Genomic DNA, 22,163 nt, shown 5'->3' on the forward strand with positions numbered 1-22,163 from the left:
TTCAACGAAGAAGCTTCTGTACTTAAACTACGCTTAAATCGAGATACGTAAAATATGAAGTTTTCCCTCGTTATGTAAGTTAACGGGCATCTAATTGGAAGTTCAGTGGTAGTATTTCGCTTTAGTCTCCTGATTTCAATTCAAGTGCCACAACCCACGCATCTCGGTCCCTTTCTCCCACTCACCCATCACTTTCCAGGCCCCCACCGCGGCAGCCCGCGCCCCAGGGCAGTAGTTTCCACTACGCTGAAGGGGGAGGTAGTAACGGGCTCATCTATCTATGCACTTCGAAGAGGGGTGTGTGAGGAGCCACTTTCCTTTGAACGGTAAGGCGACCCGGGCGAGCAGACCTACGACCACTATGAAACTCGAGTCAAAGGTGTGTCGTCGGTGTAGCATGGGAGCAGCTGGCCAGCGGCCCTCCTGCGAGCGCACGGCTTTACCCCGCGTCACGCCGTTCTTCCCCGCAGCATGCCCTGCATGGCGCCGGCGGGAGGGGGCGGAGCCCGGCGCGCGGCAGCAGCCTGTGCTGCGGCCGCCTCCGCTACGGCCGGAAACAATAGTGGAGGAGCCCGTGCCGCGCGGAACGGCTGCGGCGGCCCACGGAGCCGGACGGTAAAGACCCCGCAGTCCAGTCCCTGTCCCGCCCGCGCCCCCTCCCGGGTCGTCCTGCCTCCTTCGAGCCCCACGTCCCATAGCCCCTATCGCTGCTGCGCGCCGAGTGCCCCTAAGGACCAAAAGACGGACGTGGGTCTAGGCTGTCTGAGGGACGGGCGTGCGCCCCCACTGCTGGAGGCCGGATGGTGACCCGGTTCCCGAGACGCTGAGACTGACGGACGGGCTGCTGTGGCCCTCGGAAGCCTTCCGAGTGGGAGGAAACCCGGGGCGAGTGGACAGGCGCTCCCGGCAGCCGGGCTCCGGTACCCTTCTCCCGCCCTGACCCCAACTAGGGTCCCTTCTGCCGTGCCTCACTGGTCGCCGTCAGACTTTGGGTGCGAGCATCCGGGACGGGGCCCGTCTTCCCCGGGTATTCACCTTCCCACGTGCCTTTGCCTGCCGCAGACCTTCGATGGGAAGCCTCGCTACGCCGAGTTAGCAAAACGCCTCTAAGGTTCCCACAATGAAGTTAGCAAAGCAGTGCCTGGAGCAGAGTCCTTTTTCTGCTTTTAACAGGGTTAAGTTGGTTGACAGAACGCGGGCTGAAAGACCGCGCTAAGTATGATTATTCAAGGTCTGGGGACGAAGAGGGAGGACTAGAATACCCGCAGAGCTTTTGCCTTTAGATCCCCATAGCCCAGTGAAATATGGGAAGGGGGTGGGTGGATGGATGGATGTAGTGTCACCTGTGGCCAGGCTTTTACTTGGCTTTGTGGTTTTCCACATTAAAAGTATGATATTGAACTACAAGTATGGCGATGCTTGTGTGATGGGGCTGTTGGGGAGAGCACCTTTCTTGTTTCCTAGAAGTTGTCAGATATTGCATGCCATAATGTCAAGTTCTCGAAATTGTATAACTTTCCTGTTTCTTAATAGGGGCAGTATGAACGAAGAGGAGCAGTTTGTAAACATTGATTTGGATGATGACAATATTTGCAGCGTTTGTAAACTGGGAACAGACAAAGAAACACTCTCCTTTTGCCACATTTGTTTTGAGCTAAATATTGAAGGTAAGAACATAGTATAGATTTAAATTTGTGACATGAATTTTACACAACTACTTTATGCTGAACTGGTTATAAGGTAAAATTAACATTTATTGAATGATTGGAAATTGTGCTAAGTATAAAGTGTGGAGATTAAAAGGGAAATGAAGCTGAAATGATGAATGTAAGAGAGAGCTTTGTTTTTAAACACCTACATACCAGTCCCCTCTTTGTCAATATAAAAGCAAGGTATGGATGTTGCCTCCTAAACATGTTTTCTGGTTGAGATCTTATTAAATGTGTGTGTGCATTCCCTTGTGTGTATTAAGAACTAGCATACCATTTAATTGATGAGCTAATGTAATTAGGTCCTACCATGCTAGTACCTGAAAGAAGTGAGCTCGAACTCTTCCCTTAGTGTTTCCATCATCTGGAAAAATGTTTCTTTTTTTGGTTTTTTTTTTTTTAGTTTGTTGCCATTTGTATTCATGCACCCTGTTTCTGAAATTTTTGATAAACTCTTTTCAGTGATCACACACACACACACACTTGGTAATTTTTAAAAATTAAAAAGGTTTATAAAATTTCTTAATAATATTACTTAGATACCTGAGAAAAAAGTTCTCTAGAGATTTAAAAAAATCTCTTATTGAAGGTATTTGTATTGGTCCACAATTAATGTGTCTATGGATATCAATCATTTGCTTCCAGGAAACGTGAGATATGTTTCCTTAATCTTGACATTGTTATATTAAAACTTTCAATCCTTTTAGATATTTTTGAGTTGCACTAAAAAAAAATTAATATTCTTGCAAAAATAAAAATTTCCCTAAAATTTAAATTTTGACTTTTAACCGATAGATTATCAGTAGGAGGATTTTTATTAGACCTTTAGATTGTGTGTGGACTATTTCTAAATATTAGCAGTTCCTTTTTCCTGGACTGTTGAAATTTTTCCTAATCTTTATTTCTTCTGTTTATTAAGAGATATGAAAAATTTTTTTTTTAAATATTTTATTAGGGGCTGGGGATGTAGCTCAAGCGGTAGTGCGCTCGCCTGGCATGCATGCATCCTGGGTTCGGTCCTCAGCTTCACATACAAATAAACATGTTGTGTCTGCTGAAAACTAAATAAAATAAATATTAAAATTCCCTATCTCTCTCTCTCTCCCTTTAAAAATAATATTTTATTAGTTGTTGCTGGACTTTTATTTTTATGTGGTGCTGAGAATCGAACCCAGTGCCTCACACATGCTAGACAAGTGTTCCACAACCCCAACCCTGAAATGTTCTTATAGTGAACACACACCACACACACACACACACACACACACACACTGTGATTATGTACCTTGAAATTCCTGTTAGGACTTGTTATTCAGAAATGGTGTAGTCACCAAATAGTGTGTGATGAGCATCATGATTTCCTGTGAGTTATATAGAATACCTATAACTTTGGCTTTAATGAATGTAGTAATTATAACTAATTTCAAAAGGATGATGTAAAAGTAGTGTTCTATAGCATTTAAATTACTATTTTCTTAATCATAGTAGAGTAAAAGATATAAAATTAATATTCTTTGGAAATAGAGTTGGCCCTGGATATACCAATGTGTTGTAGAATTTCACATTTAGATAAGCAGAGACATTAGAAATTATCCAGCCCAAACCCCGTGTTTTACATCTGAGGAAACTGAGGGCAAGACAGTTGGAACTGCTAAAGATTATTGTAGTGGTGATGGTAGGCTATTGTTTTATGTCAGGCATTTACTTTGAAAACTTCTGTACCAGGCATTATACTAAGCACCTTACATGGATTATCTTGCTCAGAATAGCTCTGGAATGACTACTGTGATTATTCTTTTTAAATGTGATGGAACTGAACCTTAGAGACCTAAGAAATGGACTTTGAAGTCATACAGCTAATAATTGACAGTCCTGGGCTTTGATGCATGGCCATCTGGTTCTAGTGTATATAATCCATTTATTTACTATCAATAGTTATTTTAATTTTAAGACTGATGTTAGAAACCTGTCCTTCTGAATTACAGTTCGTTATACTTGCTGTTTGTTCTGCCAGCTTTTCCTAACCAGTGCTTCCTGCTAAGTCATCATTAGAGGGGTTCACATTATATTAAAACTTTTTTGCAAAACCTAAATTTTCATAATTGATTTTCTAGCCTTTTTAAATATGCCTTTTAACTGGTTCTCAATCATTATATAGAAAATATACAACCTATCCTCAGGTGTCATCTTTGTAAACATTTCAGCTTTTGATATGTAAGCATAAGTCCTATGTTTTTGAAGTAATACTGTTACAGTTTGAAAGACAAAAACCATTCTCATTTTGAACTTAAACTACTTCATTTGATATTCTATGTGTATTTTAGATATTGTGTATTAAAATGCCAGTTTAACTTTTGTGAGGAAAAAATAGTTTAAATTTCTTCTCAAGGTATCTAGTGTTTGTTTCCAGCTCTATATTTTGTGGATTTTCACTTTTTATATCAGTTTACAGATTTTTAAAAATTAGAAAAAGAGTGGTAAAGCAATCACATACCAGATTATTATTGCTTATATTCTTCATTAGGAAAACTTTTGGGGGGCTTGGAATGTGGCTCAGTGGTAGAGCATTTGCCTAGCTTGCTCAAGACTCCAGCACCACAAAACAAAACAAAACCAAAAAACGCTCCTAGAATACCTTTTCAAAGAGTTTTTTCAACTGCTAAATTCTCAACACAATGCCAGTCAAAAGTCACTCTCACTCTTAAAACATGACATTTAACTAGTAATTTGGTATAATTTTCTTTGTAGTATGGTAAAACCATAGTCACCTGGTTTTGTGGTTTAATAACTGCTAAGTTTGAGCTAAATAATTCTGCTTTTCGTTTTTTCCACAATGAGGCTTAGTAAAAATAAATTATTTTGAGGAATGTTAACAGTTAAGATAGTTTTGAGTCCACACATTTGTAATAAATAAAAATAATACTTTATACTTTTTGGATTTACATCAAATTACACCAGTCTCCTACTAATCAACTGGCTTCTTGTTTAAAAGCTATGTGTTTGCATAGGTTTATGAAGCCAAAACAAAGGAAGAAAAGAGTAACAACAAAAGACAGTCTGATCTTGTTGCAGAGATTCTGTATTCTGGGCATGGCTCTAAGTTGTCTTTTTTTTCTGTGACTTCACAGTAGTTAAAAGGAATGGGGTATCTAACTTTTATGTACTTCCAACCATAGATGATATGTTTCAAGGATCTAAAAAATGGATTTTGACAAATGTTTTTAAATGTTCTCAAAGTTGATTTTTTTTAAGCCTATAATTCATTATTAGCGTAATTTGTCAACTTTTAAGATGAGGAGACAGATGCATAAACTTTCTAATCCCTGTGGCCTAACCTTGGCACTAAGACACTATAAACTTCCTATTACCTATGGGCTAATCTTGACATGAGACACCACATTTTTTCATACATGTTAATGACCATATACACATCTAGATCACCGTGGTAAAATCTCTGAAGCTATTCACTACTATTCCCTTAGCTGAGGCAGAGAGCAAGGCAGCCTAGAATAGTCAGCAGCCAATAATAAACTCAAATATAATGTAACAGTCAGAAATGAGACCAGAGGGGGAAAATCCAGGGTTCAATACTGTAACTTCATATTTTCTACTTTCATTTTGTGTCAGAAAATTATGCAAATAGTTCTAAGATCATTTTTACTTTTTCTGATAATTAACTTGCTTGCTTTTCTATGGAGAAAATCTCTTTTAGAAGATTGGACTGATTCCTATTATATCAAGCAAACAAAGTTTTCAGTGTAAGTTGACCTTGCTAGTTGATGAGCTAGCATATTTCTGGCCACTCTCTGTGTAGTCCATCTTGGACTTCTTTCATTCTAAGTGTTCTTTCCAGGAAGCAGAAGCAAATTCAGCTCCTTAGTAATCTTTTCAGCAATACAAATTTGTAGGTGTTTTCTCTTGTTTAAGGCACAGGTAAACACACTTTTTATTATTATTTTTTTTTATTTTATTTTTTTGGCAGTGCTGTGGATTGAACCCAGGGGCACTTTTCCACTAAGCTGTGTCCTCATTCTTTTATTTTTTTATTTTGAGATAAGTTAAGGCTGATCTGCAACTTGTGATCTTTCTGCCTCAGCCTCCTGAGTCTCTGGGAATACTGGTATGCACCACCGCACCTAGTGGCTTTTATTCTTCCTTACTTCTCTGATTTTGACTGTATACTGGTCATGGTTAATAGTCAGGAATCAGTTTGAATCTTAGTGTTAAATTTGACTTAATTTGGAAGTCAGAACTGGTTATTTACTGATTAAGATCTGTGAGTCTTTCTCTGTGTCCTACTTCTGACATATCATCTTTGCATGTAAGTAAAAGGGCCCACCCTAAACTGTAAATAGCAAATTCAGTCTTTCTCTTGTTTCTCATCATATAATGACAACATCATATTTTAACTTAAAGTAGCATTTTAAATATGAAGCCTAACAAATTCTGACCTTTATCTTGGTTTTCTTTTATATACTTGGAATTAAATACTGAAAGGTTTATTTTTCTCCTTAAATGCCTCTGATTGTCACTTTAAATACATTTGAGTACTTTTTAAATGGTTCTAATAGTAAAACTTGATTATTTGGACAGAAGGGATAAAAGTGGAACGTGGGCTGAATTGGTGATAAGTTTAAATTATTATTAAATTAAAATATTTTAAAAGAAAAGTAATTGAAAATAAGCTAACAAAATCTGGTAAAAACAAGTTTAAATCATACACAAATTTTGGTTTTGAAGATATACCTGTTAGGAATTAGGTCTGTATGTAACAGGAAATCCAAATATAATGAAAAAAAATGAATATTTGTATTTCTTATGTAAGAAATACATATATTTTTTTCTCTTCTACCTTCCTTTAATACCCGATTTCGATCTTTCAGGTTACTGGCTACTGGAACTCTAGCCATTGCTTCCTTATTCCAAAAAAAAAAAAAAGGAGATAACGCACTCCTGTATCTAAAAGAAGCTTTTCCTTAAAGTCCCTTGTAATTCCCCATTTCACTGCTCTTAATACAAGAGAAGCTGCTCCAAATTAAATCAGTGTTTTACTAAGAAAGGAACAATGGATATTGAGTAGGGCACTCACGAAATTGGCGACAAAGAGGCCTTTTTAGTAATTAAAGGATATCTTACATTGGAGGCAAACTATTTGAGCTACAACTAAGACCAACCATAAATGCTCTGATGAATCTTTATTTTTACTGTTTGAACGGAAAGCGATCTTAGCAAAATAAGGGATTATATTCTGAGAAAGAGCATGCAAACAGACCTTGAGTGGACTTGTTGCCAGAAAGTTGGGTCAAATTTTAAATTTTTAACCCATCTCAGTACATAAATGTAATGATTAATGCTACTGCCCATAAAGAGAACCCCCTTTCTTTATTGTCAGAAACTTGTGTAATTAAGCATAATTAAGTTCTCATATTTTATAAAATTAGAAAATCTCTTCATAGCTAATATATAGAGCTCTCCTATTTGATTCCCCATTTACTGTGTGATGTTGAGCAAGTTACTTACATGTATTATTCAGTCAGGTTGGCCCATCTAAGTTTTCAACAGGAAATGATAACATAGCAAAAATGCCTGTAGAGATAAACAGGAAGGTTGAAAACCTTACCTTATAAAATGATTTTTAAGTATAATTGATCATTTATCATAGCTAATATATAGAGCTCTCCCATCAGGGATAAGAAGTAAGAAAGAATATTATCATCCTCATTTATATATGGTAAAATGAAGGCACTCAGATAAATAAAGTTGTAAACCACCTTGGTTTTCCCAATGCCTCTGATGACTCCTGGTTTCCAAAAAAAAATAACAAGAAAGAAAGAAAAGGTAATATTGGCATGGCATGTTCTGTCCTGGTCTTCCAGACTCACTCTCCCTGGTCTTTTGTGACCCTGTCTATATATAGTATCTAGTAGATCACCTTCTACTTCATCTCCTTCTCAAGCTGTCAAGATGTAGACATCTTGTGTAGTCCATGAGTACCTCAAACTGCATATCTAAATAGACATTATTATTCTACTCATTCCATATTGAGGTTAAAAATGATGTATGGAGAAGAGAAGGTAAAGGGCTGTCTAACACATAGTAATTTTCTTACATGTTCATTTAATACACTGTCCCCTCTGGTGTTTGCAGTTCCATAAGACTATGGATTAGAGTTTATTTTATTTACTAGTATATGATCAGCCATGGTGCTAGGACTGTCAGAGAGTAATGAAAGACTATTTGATAAATGAATTAATCTAAAGGAGACTTTAGAGAACTGCCATTTTGAGTTTCTTCCTTTAAACTTGTCCACTGTGAAATTCTTTCGTTCATTCACCAAATCCCATGAGATCTTTCTAGAATCTATTAAGTTTTGTGAACCTTACTAGTGGAAGAGTTTTATCTCATAATCAGAAGAGAAATATAATAATAGCCAGTAATGATACCAGTAGTGATATCTGGTTACCTTATTTAATCAGGAGAATAAAAAACAGCATTTTGCCCCAAACATAGAGCAAATAATTTTGGCAGGGCTATCTTTAGAATGAGTTTTCTAGATTCATTTGATACACTGTAACTATTTCTGGACACCACAGTAGAGTAGTATAAAGTTAAAACAAGTATGCAGAACATATAACCCAGAATAGGTGTTAATAAGAATATCATAATTTTAAATAAAGGATTTATTGAATGTATAAAAATGACATTCTGGTTCAAAGTCACAGTTTATTAATCCCAGTAAATGACAGAAAATGAAAAAAACTGTTTTGTGAGATATGAAAACAGATTATATCAAGATTGAAAGGCTTTAATACTTGAGACAGAATTATTCCCAGCAAAGGATACATTTTTCATGATTGAAATGATTTATAATACTGTTCCTGGAGAATTGACAAAGAGAAATAAGCTGCTCAGGAGTAAAAAGTAATTTCTCAAGCACATGTAAATGACAATGGCCCCTGAAGAAAGAAGACAAAGAGGTTTATCTCTTATAGAAGTGAGGTCCCACCCTCTAGTTGGGAGAAGGTACTTCTAATCTGTTCTAAATAAATACTGAAGGAATTTGTACTTTAGATAAATGCCTTATCCAAATCATAGTGAGGTATTGTTGGCCATGTATTATATACTTTATATGCATTATTTTATTTCATTTTTAATACAATTATATGAGACAGGTGCTATGTTATCCCAATTTCATGAATAAGGAAAGTGTAGAACTAGTCCAAAATTATAGTTTAGATGTTCAAACTCAGAGTCTCTTGATTGCAGAAAGCCAAAGGACTTAAATCATTTCTGTTCCCAAAGAAAATTTCATGGACTCTCAAGAATTTCAGAAATAAAGTCTAGGCAAAATTGAAAATGAATTACAGTGAAGTAAGGAACAAAATTTGGATCGTTAGAGATACATAATTTTAAAATAATTCTACCTGTGCAGTTATTTAATTAATATACATTCTATGGAATATCCAAAAAATTTGTTTTGAATGACCTCAAGAGAGTAGTGTGATGTGGTTTCCATATAGATTATAATCTAAGTAAACAGTTATCTGCGAGAATCTTCTATATAACCTAGCATATTGCTCAAAAGGATGATTAGAGTAGCAAAAATGCTCACGTATCCCATATTTAAAAGAAAAGAAAAAAAATCTTCCTTTTCCTCCCTCAAACCATAAAACTTGAAAGAGCATTGTTCAGTATCTTCTTTCTCTCCTTCCAACTTAGTCATCAGCCTTAGGAATTTACATTTTAACAGGAATCCCAGCAGACACTTAAATGCAGGTGATATATGGACCAGGTTCTTAAAGACTTAACACGTTGAGTTGTGTAGGTGTAGTGATGAGTTGAGTAGCACTGACATCTAGTCTAGCTGTGCTTTTCAAGCTGTATACATTGACAGAGGATAGTTTTCCAGTTTGCAAAATGATATGGACTAGCAGCAGCCCTGTCACCCTCACTCTTTCCTTCCCCCTTACCCTCTCCATGTAATCTGTCTCTGACTCTTGATTCTCTCCAATCTGTTCCTTGTCTGTTATTCCTTCTGCTATACCTCAGTACAGGGTTATTCCTTCTTACCAGTGTTTCCTACAAAACCGCTTATTGCTTTCACTGACTTTATCCTCTATCCCTTATCCCTACCTCACATATTTAGGTCCTCTCACTATAATCAGAAAGGTCTTAAAATAAAAATCTGATCATGACATTTATTTTTCTTACCATTTTCTTCAGTTTAAGCTATTAACTCCCTAAAGAGACCATCTTCATTATTTATCATCCCCTAGAAAGACACTCTACAAGCCATTCATGCTCTGCTCTTTCCTTTCCCTTCGTTCTGACTTCTCTACTTTGATTATCTAGTTCCCTCTCTTTTCCTTCCTCCTCATATGCAACTGCTTGCTTTTGGAGTATGTTATTGAAAAAGAAAGAATCATAAATAAGACCATTGCCTATGTCACAGGGCTGCTGTAGAGATAAGAAAAAATGATGACTATAGGAACTATATAAATATACATATATATATAGGATGTGAGGCAAATGTTAGTATTCAAATCGAAGTACAGAGGCTTTTCATCTTGTCTGAAAAGGTGAAATATTACTGAAGGTATTGCTATTATTTGGATGATATATTGAACAACTTCTCCATTAACAAGTATTAGACACTGAGGAGGTTTAAATTGATGTTGAGTTAGCCCTTCTGTGGTTTTCAGTAGGTTTTTCTGCTCTGGCTTCCTTCATTTTCCTTCTGTACCAGGTACCTACCAAGTGCTTTCACCAGTTTTTTAATCGTGCAATGCATTGTGTTCATTTAACATCTTTCCCCTACACAAGCACACCCACAAATGAGAAAAACCCTTGAGATTCAGTTCCTTGCGTACTCTGGACTTTACTGAGGAATTTATTTAAAAGATTACCATTACCAGTTTGTGTGTTCAATCAGCCGCTACTGATGTACTTTATTAAATGGGGGAAATTCCCTCAGTTTTCCTGTTTCTTCTTTACTACAGCAAAAAGCGTTCTATAATACTCCTGCAGTATTTGTGTATCCAACAAGAATTGGCAAATAAAGCCCTACTGTGTTTATGAGTTTACTTTGAAGGAGGGGGACAGCTTTCATTTGAGGGTTAAATACTTTTCTTTGCTAGACACATTTTTAGTCTAAACAAATTTTCACAATCAAAAAAAATTCAGATTTTTAAGATATTTTAAGTTTTTTTAGGGTGAATTTTCTCTGATTCAGTTTCTTAATTTTTTGTTCACTTAATTCACTGGAACACACAGTATAGTACCTAAAGTCTAGTTTCTCTTGGACTAAGGAACAATTTGTTTTTTTCCAAACCAAAATGTATTTCTTCATGGGCACCTTAGTAATGTTTTAAATTTTCACTTTCACTACTTAAAATGATAAAAATTTTGTTTTCCCAAAATAAAGTTTCTTTATTTCATTGAAAACACAAAGTATACCTATTACATGACAATCAAAATATAGGATGCAAAATGAATATAGAGACTCCTAATCATACATACTTACTAATGATCTCAATATTTTTGGTGTGTTCTGCTTCTAAATTTTTGGCAATAGGGCATGTAAAGAGAAGGTAAATTGTATTTAAAAAATAAAATTAAGCATTTATGCCACTAAATAACCAGCTTTTTCATTTAATATCTAAGGAACATCTTTTTCATGTCAGTAGGTAAAATTTTACATCAGTTTTTTTTTTTTAAGGTTGAATCTCATTCATAATTCGTTTAACAGTATATCATTGGTGATGACTGTTTAGTTTATACTTCCAATTTACCAGTACTAAAACTTTCTTACATGGTATTTTTTTGCTTGTCTGGTTAAATTCCTATTGTGTTGTGGCTTAAATATCCACAACTAAGCTTATAGGTCAGTCATGTCCCATTTTACAAGCATCATTTGTTTTAATGTCTTCTATTACTACTAAATTGATAGCATGTAATCTGTTGTTTACAAAAGGATTCATTGCAAATCTACTAATTAATTATCTTTGCCCACATATGAATATAGCACAATGAATCTTGCACGCATACATATATATACACACATAAAATTAAGCACTAATTGAAATAATAATAGAAGGGAAAACAGTAGAGTGGATAGGGGAGGGAGAAGGAGAGGGATAAAATTATGTGCATGTACAAGTATGGCATAATGAATTCACTTTTATGTATAATTGTAATATAACAGTAAAAAATTAGAAAAAAAAAAAGCTATTCTGTTATCAGAAATACTTCGTCTTAATTTTGTAATCCCCGTATTTAGATCAAAGTTCTTTTTACTCTAGAATTGCTATGATATTTATGACAAAAGAGTCACAGCATTTAAGGATATTAATGCCAATTAAAAGTAGAATTCAGATTCCTGGTTATGAATCAGTATATTCTTGCCCCAATAATAGTTTCAAATCCTTGTCTTTGTGTATAGTTAGTGTAATTAAAAGAAATGCTTATAAAAATATGATTGAAATAAAGATCAGCTAAAGTGTGTTGTTATATCATTACATTTATGTAGTTCACTTTGACCTGCACTGCAATTTCTTATTTCTATTTTATCTTTTTGCAATGATTCCTTGGTTATTTCTTTTTCTCGTTTTAGCTTAGTTTTCGTACTAGTGATTGGTAAGTTGTAATGATTTTTTTCAAATTAGCTTTAATTTTTACTATTTATTACCTAGAATAGTAATTGAATTAGAAGTACCTCAACTTCACTAGCTAAAATTCACTTGTCTCTTTATTAAATGCTGTTATAAAATACTTATCCTGAAGAACATTTACCTAGAATTTCAGGATAAGTGATTCAAATATATGTGAAGAAGTTGAATTAATAGTTTTGGATCAGCTTTTCCTTTTGTTTCTCTTATCTATAAGAAAATCAGTTTCTCAGTTTCTCAGAATATTAACTGAGCAGATAGCAGTTGAGGAGATGAAAGGCAAAGAATTCATCCAATTATCACATTTCTTGATTTGGAACCCGTAAATTTACATTGTCATAATGGTTCACCTCCATTCATCATATTATTATGAGGTATTTTTAGGGCTATGTTTTGTTTAAATAACATTTGTCTTTGACTTTATTTACCATTAATAAACTATTGTTTTTCCTACAGTGTAGTTAGTGTCTCTGTATGTCACATTTAAGTGGATATTTATAACTAATAAATCAATCCTATCATAGTTAATTTGAGTAGCTTTTTTAGGAGTCTTTTATAACAACTTCATGTTAAAATTATTTTAGAATAAGTATCAGTGCACTGAATTAAAGCTGCGTAATGGAAAAGTGAATTATAGAGAAGGTTACTTAGGTCAATTGAATTATTGGCTTAAAATTTTTGTAGTATAATTTAAATTATTGTGCTACTTAAAAAATTATAGTCTAAATATGATGTATTTTAATACTGCAAAAAATATTTAGCCTTTTATATTCTGTGTTGCTAAGAGCTTAGTATCTTATATTAATCTTATATTAAAGACATGGTAATGGTTTACATCCATGTTCACTTTCCAATAGCCTTTTGTTTATCAGTTAACTATATACGAGCTGCCCTGTCCGATTTAGTAGCCTAGCCAGGATGTGATTATTTAAATTAAATTAAAACTTGAGTTCCTAAGTCATATGCACTGTATTTCAAATGCTAATAGTCACTTGTGACTGCAAGCTACTTTATTGGTTAGCTCAGATATAGAATATGTCATGTCCATCATCACATAAAGCTCTTTTGGATGTTGCTAGTTTAAAAACGGGTAGCTAAATTAGGGAGTAGACTTGAGTATGAATTGTTATTTTTTTATACCGTTTTAATAATAAACAGTTGTTATGTAGGTTTGTTTCCTCAACTTTCCAACTGTTAGAATAAAAAAGTAGAATTCACCAAGATAGATGTTTTTTGTTGTTATTGTTTCAACAAGTCATTTGAAGTTTATATATCCTGTCAATAAAATAACCCAGTTCTACGGCTTTCTTGGTTATTTGAGATTAAGGTTTTTCTTTTTAATATTATCTGTCTGAATTCTTAGCTCACTGACAATGGCCCTTCCAATTCATTTATTGGATTAAGCTGATTTGATTAACTATTTGATCCTTCTCATAACATATACAGAAACTTGAACATCCCTACAGACATCCCTAAGCTGAAATCTTCTGTCTAGTGACCACTTGTTGGCATATCTTTCTTTAAGGCAATACTTCTCACATGTGGAAAAGCAAGTTGCTGGACCCATCTGTTTATTGGCTTGGTGTGCTTGCCAATAATTCCATCTGCTACTAGGGCAGAAATAAACAATTACCTTTTACTTTCAAACAGTATGTTGGGTACTTGAACATGGCAGACTCTATTTAGTCATTTAAGTGGCTCTTGAGTTAGTAAAGGTCTGGAGGGAAAAGAATGTGGCACTCCTTTACTGTAGTACTCTCTAAATTGCATAGAACAGCTGATAAAATTTTCCAAGAAGCATAAATCTGTCCTATTTTGGATTCAGAAGTAGGCATTCCAATCTTGCCTTCCCACTTTTGGTCTACCATATTTAGTTCCATGATAGGATAGACAATTTGAACATCATCCCACTAACAGTTAGTTATTGGCAATAGATAAGATGGTGAGAGCTTTTCCTGAATCATGGCATGGCTATTGCTTGCTCATCAGATGCATAGTAGTTTCGTCAAACTGGGTATCAAAGCATCACTCATACAAGCAGTATTTAACTGCAGCAATCCATAGAGATATCAATATATAGTCCTAGTACAGGACAGGTGGCCTGGCGTGGCTCAAGAGCCCATGAAATTAGTTATATGACATTTATTAAGAGAGTGATAAGAACTGTTTTGAATTGAAGAACACTTGCTCTATTTTCTTTTGGTAGCGCTCTGTAGTACAACCTATTGGCTGCCAGATCTCTGATTTTGATTATAAAGATAAAACAAAAAACTGAGAATTGTATATGAACCTAATGTTTATTTTCTTTAAGACACGTGGAGGCCAAACAAAACTTGTCTGCAGTATGGATCCAGTCCATAGGCTGTGAGTGTGCCACCTGTACCTAATAGGGCTTTTCCTATATTCCTTTTATAAGAAATGGTTATTTGCTCAAGAGAATAAAGTAATCTTTTAGTGCTTTTAGTCTTTCCTACTGTAACTGTTTGGCCCTCCTCCCATTTTTATAAACAATGCTTGTTTAAAGAAGCACAATAATACTTCTTAATATGGGCAACTCCTGTAAATGCAGATGCTTATATTCCCTTTCTTAGGAACTAAGATTATCACAAAAAGAAAAACACTTCACATCTTGGGAAATTATTTCAGCTGGGTAAAATGTGAATTTCCATATAAAAGATTTTGAAGCAGTTTATTTCTACATAAATTATACAAATGTTTATGATATTTGATGGCAGTATACTTAAAACTTTTTCGCAGCATGTTAACAACCTGGAACTTAAATCACAACTTAATTTTCTTGCCATGTTTAAACATCAAGGAAGAACATACAAACCCACCATTTGGAAAACCCATGCTGCCAATTCTCTAATTCTGCTCAGAGTTTGAGGTTAAAGTTGACATGCTGTGATCCATGTATCTTACAACTTTACAACCAGCTACTGTTCATATTCAGTCTACCTGTGGAGCACCAAAGTATATAAGACCATTCCTTTGATTGGAAGATAGAATAATTAAATTCAAAATAAAGTCTGGTTGATAACAACTAAACATGCATAAGGCAGTCAGATGGTGTGATTCAGGAATGTGAAGTATAAAACTATGCAGCATCAGTGTAGAGACAGTGCTGAGAGTGCCATTGACAGGACTAGCTGGTGAACCATCAGGAAAGATTACATTTGCTTACTTTATTACCTCCATGTTTTAAATAAGATCTTCGGGAGATTAGGGATAAAAGGCAGAGGATAATAGGATATCTGAAAGAAGTTTTTAAGTGTTTTTGTATTTATGACTTTTTTGTGCTATTTGGAGTATCATCTTTATTAGGAAAAAAAGTTGCATTACTGCAATAGGCATATTAAATATAAGTATAGAAATACTCTTAATTTTAAGAGTAACAGTGGTAATTAAAGATAAATATTTACATTTTAGTAGCCTTTGAGTTTCTCTGGGTTTAACTAAGTTTACATAAAAGAATTACCTTAAAGAGTTAAAGAATACCAATGTGGGGATAGCATGCCAGATGGGTTAGTGGGAGGGTTTTCAAAGTATATAAGTGGTTCATATAAAAAAATCTGAGAAAAAATAACTGTTCAATATGAACAGCTTAACTTTGTAAAATGCCACTGTTCATACAGAAATTTCTAAAATCTTTTATCCAGAAGAACCTAGTACCTTTAAAAAAAAAAAAATACATCAGTATGGTTGCCAAGTAAGGTATTGGTTCTCTAATAGTAATGACCTTTTCACCAAAAAAGTGACATGGGTATCTTTCAGGCATGTTTTAAGGAAATTTTCATAATAATTACTATGTGACATTGGCCTTCAGAATTTTTATTGTAAAGAAATCTTTGACCACCATTTGACCCAGCTATTCCCCTTCTCGGTCTATTCCCTAAAGACCTAAAAAGAGCATGCTACAGGGACACTGCTACATCGATGTTCATAGCAGCACAATTCACAATAGCTAGACTGTGGAACCAACCTAGATGCCCTTCAATGGATGAATGGATAAAAAAAATGTGGCATTTATACACAATGGAGTATTACTCTGCATTAAAAAATGACAAAATCATAGAATTTACAGGGAAATGGATGGCATTAGAGCAGATTATGCTAAGTGAAGCTAGCCAATCCCTAAAAAACAAATGTCTAATGTCTTCTTTGATATAAGGAGAGTAGCTAAGAACAGAGTAGGGTCGAAGAGCATGAGAAGAAGATTAACATTAAACAGGGATGAGAGGTGGGAGGGAAAGGGAGAGAGAAGGGAAAATGCATGGAAATGGAAGGAGACCCTCAGAGGTATACAAAAGTACATACAAGAGGAAGTGAGGGGAAGGGGAAAAATAATACAAGGGGGACAAACGAATGTCAGTAAAGGGGGCAGAGAGAGAAGAGGGGAGGGGAGGGGAGGGGAGGGGAGGGGGGATAGTAGAGGATAGGAAAGACAGCAGAATACAACAGACACTAGTATGGCAATATGTAAATCAATGGATGTGTAACTGACGTGATTCTGCAATCTGTATATGGGGTAAAAATGGGAGCTCATAACCCACTTGAATCAAATTGTGAAATATGATATATCAAGAACTATGTAATGTTTTGAACAGCCAACAATAAAAAATTATAAAAAAAAAAAAAAAAAAAGAAATCTTTGAACTGGTTTGGAAATTCCTTATAATTCAGTTCCTCAAAAGTATCCATTCATTTAATTACATTTAAATTCATTCCTTTTCAAAAGCTGCTTAAGAAACAAATTAGTGCTGAGAGCTATTTACACTTGTAAATGCAATTAAAATAGAAAAGTGAGTTGAGAAACTCACTGAGATCTCTAATAATAGCAATGGTTGTTTCTCCCATATTAATTTGAAATGATGAAGTGGAAAAAATATAGCTTCAAGAATTCAATTTAAAAAGTGACATGTATATTACTGTTGTAAATTGAACTACTTACATTGTTTTTTTAGACTAAAAAGTAATTTGTTATATGAAGTAGTGTATTTTTAAAATTTTTTCTTTTGTTTTCTCTACTGCATGGGATATTTTAAAGTATATTTAGAAAACAAACATGTCCAAATTGAACTTTAAAATTAAGTTGTTTGAAAATGTTAGTATAATTGATATAGCTAAAGAAGTTAGAGGTGCAAATCTCAAAGAATGAATTACAGTGTACATTTTTAAACAGCCCTCTTTATATTTGCACTGTCTGTAAATTTCTATTTAAAAATATGTCAGCTTAAACATAGGTGTACCTTCACTTAAAGATGCTCTTAATTATTCTCTGAGCAGCCTGGTAGAACTGCACATTCTTCCTAGTACTGGCAAAACTTCATTGTAGTAGACTGTAAATGATAATTGGTAATAAGGTTTGTTTGGGATTTTTTAAAACATAGTTTTAATTTTTTTCTAATACAGTTGCTTTTTCTTGAGTACCTGCTATGTGCCAGACACAATAACACTGAAAATGCATATGTGGAAAATAGATATGGTCCCCTCTTAAACAGAACTTTCCTAGTAACAAGAGATAACTCTAATAAAGAGGCAGTTGTTAAATAAACTATCCAAGATGTATTGGTTAGAGAAGGATTCTTAGAGAAGGTGGGAACTAGACAGATGATGATGATGACTCCAATTTGCAGGGAATGGAGGAATTGAATGATTTAAGATGTTGTAATTGCTAGGTTTATGGGAGAAAAATCTATTAAGGTAGATAGAAAAACATCTTTTAAAATTTTCATATTGGACCTACAATTTAGTTAGTGTAAATTGTGCTGCTATGAACATTGATGTACTGCATCCCTGTAGCATGCTCCCTTGGGTATAGACCAAGGAGTGGGATAGCTGGGTCAAATGGTGGTTCCATTCCCAGTTTTCCAAGGAATCTCCATACTTCTTTCCATATTGGCTGCACCAGTTTGCAGTCCCACCACCAATGTATGAGTGTGCCTTTTTCCCCACATCCTCGCCAACACTTATTGTTGTTCGTATTCTTAATAGCTGCCATTCTGACTGGAGTGAAATAAAATCTTAGAGTAGTTTTGATTTGCGTTTCTCTAATTGCTAAAGATGTTAAACATTTTTTCATATATTTGTTGATTGTATATCATCTTTTGAGAAGTATCTGTTCAGTTCTTTGGCCCATTTATTGATTGGTTTGTTTTTTTTTTTTTTTTTTTTTTTTTTTTTTTGGTGTTTTTTTGAGTTCTTTATATATCCTAGAGATTAGTGCTCTATCTGATGTGCATGTGGTAAAAATTTGCTCCCATTCTGTAGGCTTTCTGTTCACCTCACTGATTGTTTCTTTTTCTGAGAAGCTTTTTAGTTTGAATCCATCCCACTTATTGATTCTTGATTTTAATTCTTGCACTATAGGAGTCTTATTAAGGATGTCAGGGCCCAATCTGACATGATGGAGATTTGGACCTACTTTTTCTTCTATTAGATGCAGGATCTCTGGTTTAATTCCTAGGTCCTTGGTCCAGTTTGAGTTGAGTTTTGTGTATGGTGAGAGACAGGGGCTTAATTTCATTTTGTTGCATATGGATTTCCAGTTTTCCAGCACCATTTGTTAAAGAGGCTATCTTTTCTCCAATGAGCATTTTTAGTGCCTTTGTCTAATATAAGATAACTATAATTATGTGGGTTAGTCTCTGTGTTCTCTATTCTGTATTCAGTAGATTAATGGATAAAGAAAATGTGGTATTTATACACAATGGAATATTATTCAGCATTAAAAGAATAAATCATGGCATTTGCAGGTAAATGAGTGGAATTGGAGAATATAATGCCAAGTGAAGTAAGCCAATCTCAAAAAACCAAATGCTGAGTGTTTTCTCTGATATGAGGATACTGATCCATAATGGGATTGGGGGGGTTGGATCAGAGGAATGGAGGAACTTTAAATAGTGCAAAGGGAAAGGAGGAGAAGGGAGGGGGCATGGGTGTAGTAGGAAAGTTGGTGGAATGAGATGGACGTCATTACCCCAAGTACATGTATGAAGATACGAGTGGTGTGACTCTACTTGTGTACAACCAGAGACATGAAAAATTGTCCTCTGTATGTGTGTGTACTATGAATTGAATTGCATTCATATATAAAAAATTAGAATAAATAAAATTTTTTAAAAATAGAAAAAAGTTTATTGATGCATTATAGTCATATATTGGGGATCATTTGGACATAATCATATATTTGTGGAATATAATTGCTCCATTTCTGTCCTCAATACTTGCCTTACTTCCCACACGCTATTCTTCTTCCTCTAGAGATATAATGTGGAATTCACTGTGGTACGTTCATATAGATACAGAGTACAAGTTGGTCAGTTTCATTTCACAAGTGCTCATTTTTTCCTATACCTCATGCCTCCTTTGGATCCCCTTCCTCTGCCTCACTGATCTCCCTTCTAATTTCTTTGGGCTCTGTCCTTCCTGCCCCCACTGTTTTCCCTTATTTTGTTCTAGCTTCCCCATAATAGAGAAAACATTCAACCCTTAACTTTCTGGATCTGGTTTATTTCATTTGGCATGATGTTCTCCTTTTCCATCCATTTACTAGCAAATGCTATAATTTCATTCTTCTTTATGGCTAATAAAAATCCATTGTGTATATATGCCACATTTTCATAATCCATTCATCTGTTGATAGACACCTGGGCTGGTTCCATGACTTGGCTATTATGAATTGCACTGCTTAAACATTGATGTGCCTGTATCACCGTAGTATGCTCATTTTAGTTCTTTTGGATAAATACCCACAAGTGGGATAGCTGGATCATATGGTGGTTCCATTCCTAATCTTTTGAGGAATCCTCATACAGCTTTATGGAATGTGGTTGTATTAATTTGTAGTCCTACCAGCAATGTATGAGTGTATCTTTTTCCCCACATCGTCACCAGCAAAGTAGTAAATAAAACTTGTGCTTACCGTATAAGTAGGAAAGTCTTATGAAATTATTTAACAATTTTTATGCACATTGGAAAAAACAAAGTTTGGATGTTTGAATGTACCTCATGAGAACAGCTGTTCATATGTGGCTATAATATTAATGTTCAGGAGGTATGCTCACATAGCTTAAGATAACTTTTGAAGGAACTGATAGATAATTTAGCATATGATTATGTATTTGTTATATGTTTGAAAATGTATTCTAAATTTTAAAAATCAAGTTAGAATAGTTTATTAGGAAATATAAAGTGGAATATAAATAATTTCATTATTTATGGTATATAATATAAATAATTTCATTATTTATGGTATATAATGAATTTTTGTGAATTGAATTGTACTGGTTACTGAATCTTGGCTGATTGAGCTTACAGCTGTATAAATAATAATTGTGTATAATGCATTTCTTCTTGAAGATAAAATTATCTTGAAAGTTTTACTATAAAATGAAAATGTGAAAATATTAATATTATAATATTAATATGCTTTCATTTTTCTTTCTTTTTTTTTTAACTTGACAAACAGTTTATTAACTTTTTAAGACTTTTATTGTATATTTTCTGGTTCTGGTTATCTCTCCAATAAAAACAGAACTAGTAATTTAAGAACATGATTTACCTTTTGTTTGGGGGAGGAGGGGCTTGAGCATTTCTGATATTGAGCCTTATAAAAGAAACTTTTGCAGGTGTGCACTTCAGGAAGATTTGTAAGGAAAGCATTGATGAAAAGGCCAGGAGTCAATGAGAATAAAGTTCTGGCCATGCACAGTGGCACACACCTGTAATTCCAGCAGCTTAGGAGGCTGAGGCAGTAGGATCACTAGTTCAAAACCAGCCTCAGCAACTTAAAGAGGCCCTAAGCAACTCAGCAAGACCCTATCTCTAAATAAAATACAGAAAAGTGCTAGGGATGTGGCTCAGTGGTTAAGTACCCCTGAGTTCAATCTCCAGTACCCTACACCCAAAAGAAGAATAAACTTCTGGGTTCAGTAATGTTTTTTGTAATGACTCTTGGTGGACTAGGATTAAAATTGAATCATTAAGTTCTTAGGAAGACATTGTTTTTTTAATAAGAATATTACTGAATATATAGTTAAATTGAAACACAAGTTATTAGGCCACATTTTATATTATTAATGCCAATATTCTGTAGCATTTTTCCTCTAATTTATAAGCTATAAGGGACTGTTTTACTAAGATTTGTATTTAAAGTAGCTTATAAACATAAACGTTTCTTTCTTTTTTTCCTATAGGAGTACCAAAATCTAATCTTTTGCACACCAAGTCATTAAGGGGCCATAAAGACTGCTTTGAAAAATACCATTTAATTGCAAACCAGGATTGTTCTCGATCTAAACTTACCAAAAGTACTTATGAAGGAGTTAAAACTATTTTGAGTAAGAAGATAAACTGGATTGTACAGTATGCACAGAATAAAGACCTGGAATCAGATTCCGAATGTTCTAAAAATCCCCAACATCATCTGTTTAATTTTAGGCATAAAACAGATAAAAAATTACTCCCACAGTTTGACTCTCAAGTACCAAAATATTCTGCAAAATGGATAGATGGAAGTACAGGTGCCATCTCAAATTGTACACAAACAATTTTGGAGCAGAGGGAAAATACAGACTTTGGCCTTGCTGTGTTACAAGATTCAGGTGCCACCTTATGCCATGACAGCGTGTTATGGCCTCACAGTCACAACCAGGCACAAAAAAAAGAAGAGACTCTCTCAAGTCCAGACGCTAATGGCCAGACCCAGAGTCTACATTACAGCAGAGAGGAATGTAAGTGAAATGGGAAGAAAGGTAAACAGAAGTTTGGGGTGGATGTATTGTTT

General features: G+C 34.7%; 1 protein-coding gene across 3 annotated transcripts in view; it reads left to right on the top strand.

The window, feature by feature from the left end:
- The first annotated feature begins 241 nt into the window (after positions 1-241).
- The window catches only part of C8H21orf91 (chromosome 8 C21orf91 homolog), a 29,304-nt gene continuing 7,382 nt past the window's right edge, over positions 242-22,163 (top strand). Inside the window, exons 1-3 of one of the 3 annotated variants that reach the window (XM_071615119.1) lie at positions 242-326; positions 1,534-1,667; positions 21,574-22,110. In XM_071615119.1, coding sequence (XP_071471220.1) covers positions 1,541-1,667; positions 21,574-22,110 — 664 coding nt within the window. In that variant the 5' untranslated portion in view covers positions 242-326; positions 1,534-1,540. The other 2 variants (XM_027929226.2, XM_027929227.2) reach the window with 2 other exon arrangements.

Source organism: Marmota flaviventris, chromosome 8 (assembly GCF_047511675.1).
Source record: "Marmota flaviventris isolate mMarFla1 chromosome 8, mMarFla1.hap1, whole genome shotgun sequence".
NCBI classification, from domain to species: Eukaryota; Metazoa; Chordata; class Mammalia; order Rodentia; family Sciuridae; genus Marmota; species Marmota flaviventris.